The following is a 13,442-nucleotide window of genomic DNA, read 5'->3' as shown; positions in this document are numbered from 1 at the left end:
CATTTATTCCACACCAATCCCAGATTTTGGGATAGATCCCAATCCCAGTTTGGGATTTATCCCACACCAATCCCAGTTTGGGATTGAAATCCCAGAATTTGGGATTGATCCCACTCCAATCCCAGTTTGGGATTGATCCCAATCCCAGAGTTTGGGATTGAAATCCCAGAATTTGGGATTGATCCTGATCCCAATTTGGGAATGAAATCCCAGTTTGGGACTGATCGCACTCCAACCCCAGAATTTGGGATTGATCCCATCCCAATCCCAGAGTTTGGGGTTGAAATCCCAGAATTTGGGATTTATTCCACTCCAATCCCAATTTGGGACTGATCCCAATCCTTGAGTTTGGGATTGAAATCCTGGAGTTTGGGATTGATCCCACCCCAATCCCGGAGTTTGGGATCGACCCCAATCCCGGATTTCTCTTTCCCTCCTTTTCCCTTGGCAAACAAAACCCTGGGGAGAGGGAGCTGCAATTCCTGCCGGGAATTCTGGGAATATTCTGGGAATATTTTTGGAATAATCTGGGAATATTCAGGGGATATTCTGGGAATGTTTTGTGGATATTCTGGGGATATTTTGGGGATATTCTGGGATTATTTTGGGGATATTCTGGGAATATTTTGGGAATATTCCAGGGATATTTTGGGAATATTTAGTGGATATTTTGGGAATCTTTTGGGGACTTTTAGGGATGTTCTGGGAATATTCCAGGGATATTTTGGGAATCATCTGGGAATATTCTGGGAACATTTTGGGGATACTTTGGGAATATTCTGGGGATCTTTTGGGAATATTTAGTGGAACTTTTGGGAATATTTTGGGAATACTCTGGGGATATTCCGGGGATCTTTTGGGAATTCAGGAATACTCACCGGGGGAGCGCGGGGACGAGCGGGGGCTGGGGGGGCTCCGGGCTGCCCCTCCCCCCACGGCCGAGCGGAATTCCTGCTCCAGGGGGGAATCCCCACGGCCTTGGGAAAACGGGAACGGGCTCGGGATGGATCCCGGGAATTCCCAGCCTGAGCCCCCCCTGCTGCTCCGGGCTGGGGCTGCCCCAATCCCGATCCCAAAGCCTCGGCCAGATTTGGGAATTCCCCCATTCCTGATCCCGGATTTGGGAATTTCCCCATTCCCAACCCCAGATTTGGGAATTTCCCCATTCTTGTTCCCAGATTTGGGAATTCCCCCCATTCCCACAGCTGGATTTGGGAAGGGGCTGGGACTGAGATTTTATTCCAGAGGGAAATTCCAGAGGGAAATTCCCCCAGATTTGGGAATCCCCCCCCCATTCCCAATCCCAAATTTCCTCCCTCTGGATTTGTTCCCATTCCCAATCCCAAACCCCATCCCGATGATCCAGAGGGATCCCAACTCCCCAGGGATCCCCCCTGCTCTAGGCCCCTTACCCAGGATCTGGAATTCCCAAATTTCCTCCCCCATCCCAAATCTCAACCCCCCCAATCCCAAATTTCCCCCCATCCCAAATTCTGATCCCAAATTCCCCCATCCCAAATTTTCTTTCTCCATCCCAAATTTCCCCCAATCCCAAATTTCCCCCCCCCAATCCCTGATTCCCCTCATCCCAAATTTCCTCCCCCATTCCAAATTCTGATCCCAAATTCTCCCATCCCAAATTCCCCAAATCCCAAATTCCCCCCTGTATTTCCTCCCCCACCCCCCTCCTCCATCCCAAATTCCCTCCCCCCATCCCAAATTTTCCCCCAATCCCAAGTTCTGATCCCAAATTCCCTCCCCCAATCCCAAATTCCCCCATCCCAAATTTCCTTCCCCCAATCCCAAATTCTGATCCCAAATTCCCTCCCCCACCCAATCCCAAATCTCCTCCCCCATTCCAAATTCTGATCCCAAATTTCCCAAATCCCAAATTTTCCCCCATATCCCCTCCCCCACCTCCTCTCCCCATCCCAAATTCTGATCCCAAATTTCCCCCAATCCCAAATTCCCAATCCCAAATTCTGATCCCAAATTTCCTTTTCCCAATCCCAAATTCCCTCCCCCAATCCCAAATTCTGATCCCAAATTTCCTTTCCCCAATCCCAAATTCCCTCCCCCAATCCCAAATTCTGATCCCAAATCCCAAATTCCCCCTCCCATATTCCCTCCCCACCCCCCTCCCCCATCCCCAACTCCTCCTTCCGTGGGAACAGCCGGAATTTTGGGATGGAAAATTCCCCCTGGAGCAGCTGGGAATGAGATTTCCAAACTTTTCCGGCCCAGCTGGAATTTTTGGCCTGGCAAAAACTCCCGGGAAAATCTCCCTGGGAGTTTCCCAAACATTCCCAAACTCTCCCGAGGGGGGGGAGGAGGAGGGGGGGGGTTGGAAAATTCCCAAATTTCCCAGGAAAAGCCTGGGAAAGGCCGGCAGGAGCCGTTCCCACTCCTGGGGAATGTTGGGAATGTTGATCCCGGGGGAGCCGGGGGGGCCAGGCCTGGAAATTCCGGATATTCCAGGGGAGAATCCCCGGGAAAAATTGGGATTTTTTCCAGGGGTCAGGCTTTGCCCAGTTTGGGAATTCCAAAATTCCCAAATTCTCTCTGCAGGATCCTCAAATTCCCCTCTCCAGAATTATCCCTAAATATCCCCAAATCCCCCTCCAGGATTCCCAAATTCCCTCTCCAGGTTCCCCAAATTTCTCCTCTCCCAAATTCCCAAATTTCTCCTCTCCAGGATCTCCAAATCCCCCTCCAGAATTCCCAAATTTCTCCTCTCCAGGATCCCCAAATCCCCCTCCAGAATTCCCAAATTTCTCCTCTCCAGGATCCCCAAATCCCCCTCCAGAATTCCCAAATTTCCCCTCTCCAGGATCCTTAAAGTCCCATCCAAAATTCCCAATTTTTTCCTCTCCAGAATTCCCACCTTTCCCCCTGGAGCTGGATCTGACTCCTGTATCCTGGCAAGGGAATTCCCGGATCCCCAAATCCCATCTCTGCCTATTCCAGGGGCAAATCCCAAATCCCAAAAACCCCAAAAATCCCAAAAATCCCCCGGAACGACCTTTGGGATGATCCCAGAGCCTCATCCCGACCCCACCCGGCTCCGATCTGACCCCAAAGGGATTTTCCCATGGAAAAAGGAAATTCCAGGATCCCTAAATCCCATTCCAGGATCCCTAAATCCCTTCCAGAGCTGTTCCAGGGGCAAATCCCAAAAATCCCAAATCCCTTGGGATGGGACCAGAGTGACCCTTGGGATGATCCCGGCTCTGTGTCCGGACCCCACCCGGCTCAGATCCAACTCCCATGGAAAAAGGGGAATTCCAGGATCCCCAAATCCCATTCCAGGATCCCCAAATCCCATTCCAGGATCCCCAAATCCCATCTCTGCCTATTCCAGAGGCAAATCCCAAAAACCCCAAAGACCCCAAAAATCCCCGGGACTGACCCTTGGGATGATCCCGGAGCCTCCTCCCGACCCCACCCGGCTCCGTGGGAATTCCCCTCCCGGGACAGGGAATTCCAGAGTCCCCAAATCCCTTCCAGAGGCAAATCCCAAACCCCAAAAATCCCAAAAAACCCCAAAAAACGCCCGGGACCGACCTTTGGGATGATCCCGGAGCCTCCTCCCGACCCCACCCGGCTCAGATCCGACCCCAAAGGGATTTTCCCATGGAAAAAGGAAATTCCAGGATCCCTAAATCCCATCTCTGCCTATTCCAGAGACAAATCCCAAATCCTCCCCCCCCCCCCAAAAAAACAAAACCCCAAAAAATCCCCGGGACCGACCTTTGGGAATCTCCTGGAGCCTCATCCCGCTCCCAGCTCCGCTCCCGAGCCCGACAATTCCAGCAGCCCCAAATCCCCAAATCCCGGAGGCGCTCCGGGAATCTCCGGCTCCTCCCAAATCCCTAAATCCCCAAATCCCACCCCGGGGAGTGGCCAAAGCTCTCCCGCTTTTTCCCTCCTCCCTCATTCCAGCCGGGAATTCCTGAAATCCCTTCCCATCCCTTTTTTTTTTTTTTTTCCCACAGGGCGGGAGTTGGATTTTTTTTTTTTTTGGATTTTTTTTTTTGGATTTTCCCGGGTTTTTTTGGGGCCGTACCTTGCGGGGGGAATCCCGCGGATCCCTGGATCGGGATTCCCGGGAAGCAGCGCGGGATCCCGGCGGGGCGCGGGGCGCCGCTCACCTTCCAGGAAGAGCAGATTCCTGGAATCCAGGGAAAATCCAGCTCAGGAATGGCAGAGGGAGGGCAGGAGCAGGGATGGGAACGTGGGGAGGGAGGAGGGGGAGAGGGACGGAGCCGGGGATCAGCGGGATCTGGGATTTCAGCGGGATCTGGGATTTCAGCGGGATCTGGGATTTCAGCGGGATCTGGGATTTCAGCGGGATCCCAGGGTTCAGTGGGATTCAGGATTTTAGTGGGATTTCAGTGGGATTCAGGATTTCACTGGGATCCCAGGGTTCAGTGGGATTCAGGATTTTAGTGGGATTTCAGTGGGATTCAGGATTTTAGTGGGATTCCAGGGTTTAGTGGGATTCCAGGATTTCAGTGGGATTCAGGATTTCAGCGGGATCCCAGGGTTCAGTGGGATTCCAGGATTTCAGTGGGATTCAGGATTTTAGTGGGATTCCAGGGTTTAGTGGGATCCAGGGTTTTAGTGGGATTCTGGGATTTCAGTGGGATCCAGGATTTCTGTGGGATTTCAGTGGGATTCGGGATTTTAGTGGGATCCCAGGGTTTAGTGGGATCCAGGATTTAGTGGGATTCCAGGATTTTAGTGGGATTCCAGGATTTCAGTGGGATTTCAGTGGGATTCGGGATTTCACTGGGATCCCAGGGTTCAGTGGGATTCCAGGATTTCAGTGGGATTTCAGTGGGATTCAGGATTTTAGTGGGATCCCAGGGTTTAGTGGGATCCAGGATTTAGTGGGATTCCAGGATTTTAGTGGGATTCCAGGATTTCAGTGGGATTTCAGTGGGATTCGGGATTTCACTGGGATCCCAGGGTTCAGTGGGATTCCAGGGTTTCAGTGGGATTTCAGTGGGATTCCGGGTTTTAGTGGGATTCCAGGATTTTAGTGGGATTCAGGATTTCACCAGGATCCCAGGGTTTAGTGGGATTCCAGGGTTTCAGTGGGATCCCAGGATTTAGTGGGATTCCAGGATTTTAGTGGGATTCCAGGATTTTAGTGGGATTCCAGGGTTTAGTGGGATCCAGGGTTTTAGTGGGATTCTGGGATTTCAGTGGGATCCAGGATTTCAGTGGGATTTCAGTGGGATTCGGGATTTCACTGGGATCCAGGGTTTAGTGGAATCCCGGGATTTCAGTGGGATTGCAGGGTTTCAGTGGGATCCCGGGATTTCTGTGGGATCCAGGATTTCAGTGGGATTCCAAGGTTTCAGTGGGATCAAGGGTTTCACTGGGATTCCGAGATTTCACTGGGATCCCAGGGTTTAGTGGGATTGCAGGGTTTCTGTGGGATTTCAGTGGGATTCGGGATTTCACTGGGATTCCAGGGTTTAGTGGGATCCAGGGTTTAGTGGGATTCCAGGATTTCAGTGGGATTTCAGTGGGATTTCAGTGGGATTTCAGTGGGATTTCAGTGGGATTGCAGGGTTTTAGTGGAATCCAGGATTTTTCAGGGAGAAATGGGACATTCCCAAAAGGCAGGGAGTGAAAATTGCCCCCGGGGAGGAGCTGGGAATGAGGCAGGGGAGGAGGAATTGGAATGTGGGAATGTGGGAATGTGGGAATGTGGGAAAGGGAGGAGGGAGAGAGGGAGGGAGCCAGGAATTCACTGGGATCCAGGGTTTAGTGGGATTCCAGGAATTCAGTGGGATCCAGGGTTTAGTGGGATCCAGGTTTTTTCAGAGACAAATGGAGCATTCCCAAAAGGCAGGGAGTGGGAACGGAGCCGGGAATTGCTCCGGGGAAAGGGCAGGAAGAGGAGGGGGAGGGATGGGAATGTGGGAATGGCTCAGGGCGAGCGTGGGATCCTGGATTTCAGCGGGATCCCAGGGTTTCACTGGAATTCCAGGGTTTCAGTGGGATCCCAGGGTTTTTCAGGGAAAAATGGAACATTCCCAAAAGGCAGGGAGTGAAAATTCCATCGGGAATTGCCCTGGGAGGAGCTGGGAATGAGGCAGGGGAGGAGGAATTGGAATGTGGGAATGTGGGAATGTGGGAAAGGGAGGAGGGAGAGAGGGAGGGAGCCAGGAATTCACTGGGATTCCAGGAATTCAGTGGGATCCCAGGTTTTTCAGGGAAAAATGGGACATTCCCAAAAGTCAGGAACTGGGAATGGAGCCGGGAATTGTCCCAGGGAAAGGGCAGGAAGAGGAGGGGGAGGGGTGGGAATGTGGGAATTGGGGAATGTGGGAAGGGAGGAGGGAATGGGAGCAGGATCCCAGATTTCAGTGGGATCGGTCCTGACCAAAAGCAGGAACTGGGAATTGCACCAGGAATGGGAGAGGGGGAGGGGTGGGAACGTGGGGATTCGGGAATGTGGGAATGTGGGAATGTGGGAATTTGGGGACGTGGGGATTTGGGGACGTGGGGATTCGGGAATGTGGGGATTTGGGAATTTGGGAATGTGAGAAGGGAGCCAGAGCAGGATCCCAAATTTTACTGGGACTGGGATGGGAAACGTGGAATTCCCAAAATCTGGGAACTGGGAATGGGAGAGGGAGGGGTGTGGGAATGTGGGAATGTGGGAATTCAGGAACGTGGGATTTGGGGAATTTGGGAACATGGGAATGTAGGAATGTGGGAATTTGGGAATGGGAGCAGGAGCTCTGGGGTTTGCTGGGATCCCGGATTTCAGCCAGATCCCGGATTTTTAGCAGGATGGGGATGGGAAATGGGACATTCCCAAAATTGGGGGAGTGGGAACGGAGCCGGGGATGGATCCAGGGAATCAGGAAGGTTTGGGATGGACTCAGGGAATTTGGGATTTGGGATGGATCCAGGGGCTTGGGGAGGATTTGGGATGGATTCAGGGAATTTGGGATTTGGGGCTCGGGAAAGGATTTGGGGATGGATCCAGGGAATCAGAAAGACCCAGGATGGATTCAGGAAATTTGGGATTTGGGATGGATTCAGGGAATTTGGGATTTGGGGTGGATCCAGGGAATTTGGGATGGATCCAGGGGCCCAGGGAGGATTTGGGATGGATGCAGGGAATCACAAGGACCCGGGATGGACTCGGAATTTGGGATTTGGGGTGGATTCAGGGGCCCAGGGAGGATTTGGGATGGACCCAGGGAATTTGGGATGGACCCAGGGAATTTGGGATGGACCCAGGGAATTTGGGATTTGGGGTGGATCCAGGGAATTTGGGATGGACCCAGGGAATTTGGGATGGACCCAGGGAATTTGGGATTTGGGGTGGATCCAGGGAATTTGGGATGGACCCAGGGCCTCGGGGAGGATTTGGGATGAATCCAGGGAATTTGGGATTTGGGATGGATCCCAGGGCTCCCTCCCCCCTCCAGGAATTCGGCTCCAGCCCCGTTTTTTCGGGATGAGCCGCCCCGGGATGATTCCAAAGGCGGAAAATTCCCTCCCCCTCCTCCCCCAATCCCTGCGGGGCAATTCCAGCCCGGCCCTGGGAACATTCCAAGCTTCCCTGGGAACATTCCAAGCTTCTCCCTCATGGAATTTTCCTGGATCTCATTCTCTCCCTCCCTCCCTCCTGCCAGGGAGGAATTTGAACCATTCCCGCCCCTCCTGGAAATTCCAGCCCCGATCCAAGCGGGAATTTCCCACCCTCGGCCCCCAATTCCCGGTTTTCCCCCCCCAATTCCCGGTTTTCCCCCCCCATTTCCCGGTTTTCCCCCTCAATTCCCGATTTTTTTCCCCCAGTTCCTTTTTTTCCCCCCCCTCAATTCCCATTTTTCCCCCTCAATTCCCACTTCCCCCCCCCAATTCCCAATTTCCCCCCTCATTTCCCAGTTTTCCCCCTCAATTTCCCGATTTTCCACCCCTAATTCCCACTTTTCCCCCAATTCCTGCTTTCCCCCCCAATTCCCGATTTCCCCCCTCATTTCCCACCCCCCCACCCCCAAATTCCCATTTTTTCCATCCACAATTCCTGATTTTCCCCCCCAGTTCCCAGATTTTCCCCTCAATTCCCATTTTTCCCCCAATTCCTGTTCTCCCCAATTCCCGATTTCCCCCCCCCAATTCCCGATTTTCTCCCCCAGTTCCTTTTTTCCCCCCCCCTCAATTCCCGTTTTTTTTCCTCAATTCCCGGTTCCCCCCGCCCAATTCCCAATTTCCCCCCACCATTTCCCATTTTTCCCCCCAATTCCCGATTTTCCCCCCTCATTTCCCACTCCCCCACCCCAAATTCCCATTTTTTCCCTCCACAATTCCCATTTTCCCCCCAATTCCCATTTTTCCCCCAATTCCCGTTTTTTCCCCCTCCCATTCCCGATTCCCCCCCCAGTTCCCATTTTTCCCCTCAATTCCCATTTTTCCCCCTCATTTCCCAGTTTTCCCCCTCAATTTCCTGATTCCCCCCCATAATTCCCATTTTTTCCCCTTCAATTCCCATTTTTCCTCCCCTAATTCCCAATTCCCCCCCCCCAATTCCTGGGTTTCACACCCTCAATTCCCACTTTCCCCCAGAATTCCCATTTTTCCCCCCTGTTCCCATTTTTTCCCCTTAATTCCCATTTTTCGCCCCAATTCCCAATTTCTCCCCTCAATTCCCATTTCCCCCCCACCATTTCCCATTTTTCCCCCTTAATTCCCGTTTTTTTTCCCTCCCACTTCTCAATTTCCCCCATAATTCCCATTTTTTCCTCCCCAGTTCCCACTTTTCCCTCTCCAATTCCCATTTTTCCCCCTCAATTCCCATTTTTCCCCCAATTCCCATTTTTTTCACCCCCAATTCCCAATTTTCCCCTCCCATTCCCAGTTTTTTCCCCCCCAAGTTCCCATTTCCCCCCCCCCAATTCCCATTTTTTCCCCCTCAATTCCCATTTTTCCCCCAATTCCTGATTTTTCCCCCCGCCAGGAAAACTCCCTGGGGATTTTCCAGCCCTAAACCTCTGGAAGTTGCAGGAAAAGCTGGAAAAATTCGGGAATTTCTGCTGCAGCTGCCTGGAAATTGGGATAAAACCCACAAAAATTGGGATTTTGGGGATGGAACATCCAAATTCCTCAGGATTGCCTGGGATCCCAAAAAAAAAACCAGGAAAAATGGGGAAAAATGGGGAAAAATGGGGAAAAATGGGAAAAAATGGGAAAAAATGGGAAAACTACAGGAAAATCCAGGAAAAATGGGGGGAAATTCAGGAAAAATCCATGAAAAATGGAGAAAATCTGGGATAAATGTGGGAAAATCCCAGAAAATCCAGGGAAAATTCAGAAAAATCCAGGAAAAATGAGGGGAAATTCTGGAATAATGGGGGGAAATTCCTGAAATCCAGGGGAAATCCAGGAAAATGGGGGGAAATCCAGGAAAATGCAGAAAAAATTCAGGAAAATGGGGGGAAATTTAGGAAAAACAGGGAAAATCCACGAAAAATGAGGGGAAATTCAGGAAAAATGGGGGGAAATCACAGAAATTCCAGGAAAAATGGGGGGAAAATTCCAGGAAAATCTGAGAAAATCCAGGGAATATGGGGGGAAATTCAGGAAAAATGAAGGAAAAATGGGGGGAAATTCAGGGAACTCCAGGAAAAATTGGGGGAATCACAGAAATTCCAGGAAAATTTGGAGAAATCCCAGGAAAAATGGGGAGAAATTCAGGAAAATCCGAGAAAAAAATGGGGGAAATTCAGGAAACTGAGGGGAAATCCCAGGAAAAATGAGGGGAAATTCAGGGAAATCCAGGGAAAATGGGGGGAAATTCCAGGAAAATCCTAGAAAATCCAGGGAAAATGGGGAGAAATTCAGGAAAAATGCAGGCAAAAAAATGGGGGAAATTCAGGAAAAATGGGGAGAAATCCCAGGAAAAATGCAGGAAAAATGGGGGGAAATTCCTGAAATTCCAGGAAAAATGGGGGGAAAATTCCAGGAAATCCACAAAAAATGCAGGGAAAATGGGGGGAAAATCCGAGAAAATCCAGGGAAAATGGGGGGAAATTCAGGAAAATCCAGGAAAAATTGGGGAAATCACAGAAATTCCAGGAAAATTTGGAAAAATCCCAGGAAAAATGCAGGAAAAAAATGGGGGGAAATCCCAGGAAATTCAGGAAAAATGGGGAGAAATTCAGGAAAATCCAGGAAAAAAATGGGGGAAATTCAGGAAAATGGGGGGAAATTCAGGGAAATCCAGGGGAAATGGGGGGAAATTCCCGAAATTCCAGGAATTCCAGGAATTGCAGGGGAAGGCGCCGCTCACCGCTGAGGAAGGAGCGCGCGTTGCAATCCTCGACGTCCATGGCCCCGGAACCGCCTGGAACGGGAGCGGAACCTCGGGATCCCAAAAACCCCTCGGGATCCCGAAAATCCCTCGGGATCCCAAAAATCCTTCAGCATCCCAAAAATCCTTCAGCATCCCAAAAATCCCTCGGGGTCCCAAAAATCCTTCAGCATCCCAAAAATCCCTCGGGATCCCAAAAATCTCTCAGGATCCCAAAAATCCCTCGGGATCCCAAAAACCCCTCAGGATCCCAAAAACCCCTCGGGGTCCCGAAAACTCCTCAGCATCCCAAAAATCCTTCAGCATCCCAAAAACCCCTCAGGATCCCAAAAATCCTTCAGCATCCCAAAAATCCTTCAGCATCCCAAAAATCCTTCAGCATCCCAAAAATCCCTCAGGATCCCAAAAATCCTTCAGCATCCCAAAAACCCATCGGGATCCCAAAAATCCTTCAGCATCCCAAAAATCCCTCGGGATCCCAAAAATCCCTCGGGATCCCAAAAATCTCTCAGGATCCCAAAAATCCCTCGGGATCCCAAAAATCCTTCAGCATCCCAAAAACCCCTCGGGATCCCAAAAATCTCTCAGGATCCCAAAAATCCCTCTGGATCCCAAAAATCCTTCAGCATCCCAAAAATCCCTCGGGATCCCAAAAATCCCTCGGGATCCCAAAAATCCCTCGGGATCCCGAAAATCCTTCAGCATCCCAAAAACCCCTCAGGATCCCAAAAACCCCTCAGGATCCCAAAAATCCCTCGGGATCCCAAAAAATCCCTCGGGATCCCAAAAATCCCTCGGGATCCCAAAAATCCTTCAGCATCCCAAAAATCCTTCAGCATCCCAAAAACCCCTCAGGATCCCAAAAATCCCTCGGGATCCCAAAAATCCCTCGGGATCCCAAAAACCCCTCGGGATCCCAAAAATCCTTCAGCATCCCAAAAATCCCTCGGGATCCCGAAAACTCCTCAGGATCCCAAAAAACCCCTCGGGAAATCCTGGAAAATCCCTCAGGATCCAGAAAAATCCCTCGGGATCCAAAAAATCCCCTCATGATCCCAAAAATCCCTCAGGAGTCCTGGAAAATCCCTCAGCATCCCAAAAATCCCTCGGGATCCCAAAAACCCCTCGGGCTCCGGGGATTCCTGCGGGAAAATCGGGATTTGGGGCAGGGACTCCGGAAAATCCCAAACGGCCGCGGAGCCCTCGGGAATCCGGGGGGGTTTTGGGGATATTTTGGATTTTTTGGGAATTTTTTTTTAATTTTTGAGGTTTTTTGGGATCTTCTTTGATTTTTTGGGGTTTGTTTTGTTTTGTTTTGTTTTTGGGTTTTGAGGATTTTTTGGAATTTTTTTGGAATTTGGGGATTTTTTTATTTTTTGGGATTTTTTTTTTTTTTGAGGTTTTTTGGGGACTTTTTTGGGGATTTTTTGGGGTATTTTTGGAATTCTTTTTGGAATTTTTGGGCCTTTTTTGGGGTTTCCTTGGATTTTTCAGATTTTTGGGGATTCTGGGATTTTTGGGGGATTTTTGGGATTAAAGGACAATCCCAGAATTCCGGGACATTCCCAGTCCTGGCACAGAGAATTCCAAACACTCTGGAATTCCCTGATTCTGGAATTGCCTCTGGAATCCAGGAAAAAAATGGGAAAAATCCCAGAAAATCCAGGAAAAATCCGGGAAAATGGGGGAAAAACCAGAAAATTCAGGAAAAAATCCGGGAAAAATCTGGGAAAAATTCAGGAAAATCCAGGAAAAATCCAGGAATTTCCTGACACTTGGAATTTGGGGAATTGTGGCTGCAAAAATCCATCCCAGGATTTAAAAAAAATCGGGAATTTTATCCAGGCTCTGGAATTCCTCAATCCCAGTGGGGAAAAAAAACAGGAAAAATTGGGAATTCTCAATCCCTGGGTAGGAAAAATTGGAATTTTTCAAGCCCAGTGGGGTAAAAACCAGGAAAAATCCAAATTCCTTAAATCCCACTGGGATAAAACCAGGGAAAATTGGAATTTTTCAATCCCTGTGGGGAAAGAAAACAGGAAAAACTGGGAATTCTCAATTTCTGGCAGGGAAAATTGGGAATTCTCAATCCCAGCAGGATAAAAACCAGGAAAAATTGGAATTCCTCAATCCCAGTGTGAAAAAAAATCGGGAAAAAATCAGAATTTCTCAATCTCAGTGGGAAAAAAACCCAGGAAAAATCAGAATTCCTGAATCCCAGTGGGATAAAAACCAGGGAAAATTGGGAATTCTTCAATCCCTGGGCAGGAAAATCCAGAATTCCTCAATCCCAGATTTTTTTAAAATCCTGGAAAAGCTCAAAGCTCCCAGGCCAGGAGCTCTCAGGAGCCACATCCGGGAGAAAATTCCCAAATTTCTGCCGGAATCCGAAGCTTCCCGGGCTGGGATTGGGCTGAAAATTCCCAAAATTCCCCAAAATTCCCCAAATTTCCCCAACTCCTCCATCCCTGAGCTCGTTCCTGGGTTTTTTTTTGGGTTTTTTTTGGGTTTTTTTAGTGGAAAATTCCAAAAAAAGCAAAATTCCCAAGAGGAATTCCCGGGATAAGCAGGGCAGGGATCCCTGGGGAATTCTGCAACTGGAGCAGCTCCGTCCTCCCTGCCCTGAATCCAGGGAAAAAACAGGGAAAAAAACCAAAAAAAACCCCAAAAAAAACCCCCAAAAAACTTAAAACACCCCCCCAGAAAAAAACAAAAAAAAACCCCAAACCCCCCCCCCAAAAAAAACAAAAAATACCAAAAAAAAACAAAAAAAAAACCAAAAAAAAACCCAAAACCCCCCAAAAAACCCTAAACCCCCCAGAAAAAAAAAAAACCAAAAAGAAACCCCAAAAAATCCCCAAAAAAACCCCCAAAAAACCAAAAAACCCAACCAAAAAAACTAAAAAAAACCCAAAAAACCTAAACCCCCCAGAAAAAAAAAAATCCCAAAAAAAGACCCAAAAAACCAAAAAACCCAACCAAAAAAACTAAAAAAACCCAAAATAACCCCAAAAAAACCCAAACAAAAAAAACCCCAAATCCCCCCCCAAAAAAAAAACAAAAAAAAAAAAAAAAACCAAAACAAAAAAACCCAAAAACC

The 13,442-nt window shown here is 49.3% G+C and overlaps 1 protein-coding gene across 1 annotated transcript in view; it reads right to left on the bottom strand.

The window, feature by feature from the left end:
• IKZF4 (IKAROS family zinc finger 4) overlaps positions 1 to 13,442 on the bottom strand; it is a 29,002-nt gene that overhangs the window by 11,531 nt on the left and 4,029 nt on the right. The window contains exons 2-4 of the mRNA XM_053967536.1: positions 10,322 to 10,375; positions 4,067 to 4,171; positions 879 to 977 (exon numbers count right to left, since the gene is read on the bottom strand). Coding sequence (XP_053823511.1) covers positions 879 to 977; positions 4,067 to 4,171; positions 10,322 to 10,361 — 244 coding nt within the window. The 5' untranslated portion in view covers positions 10,362 to 10,375. The remainder of the gene's footprint in view (positions 1 to 878; positions 978 to 4,066; positions 4,172 to 10,321; positions 10,376 to 13,442) is intronic.

The sequence above is a fragment of the Vidua chalybeata genome, chromosome 30 (genome assembly GCF_026979565.1).
Source record: "Vidua chalybeata isolate OUT-0048 chromosome 30, bVidCha1 merged haplotype, whole genome shotgun sequence".
Taxonomy (NCBI): domain Eukaryota; kingdom Metazoa; phylum Chordata; class Aves; order Passeriformes; family Viduidae; genus Vidua; species Vidua chalybeata.
The sequence above is the reverse complement of the archived record's forward strand: the minus strand, read 5'-3'. Positions and strand labels throughout refer to the sequence as shown.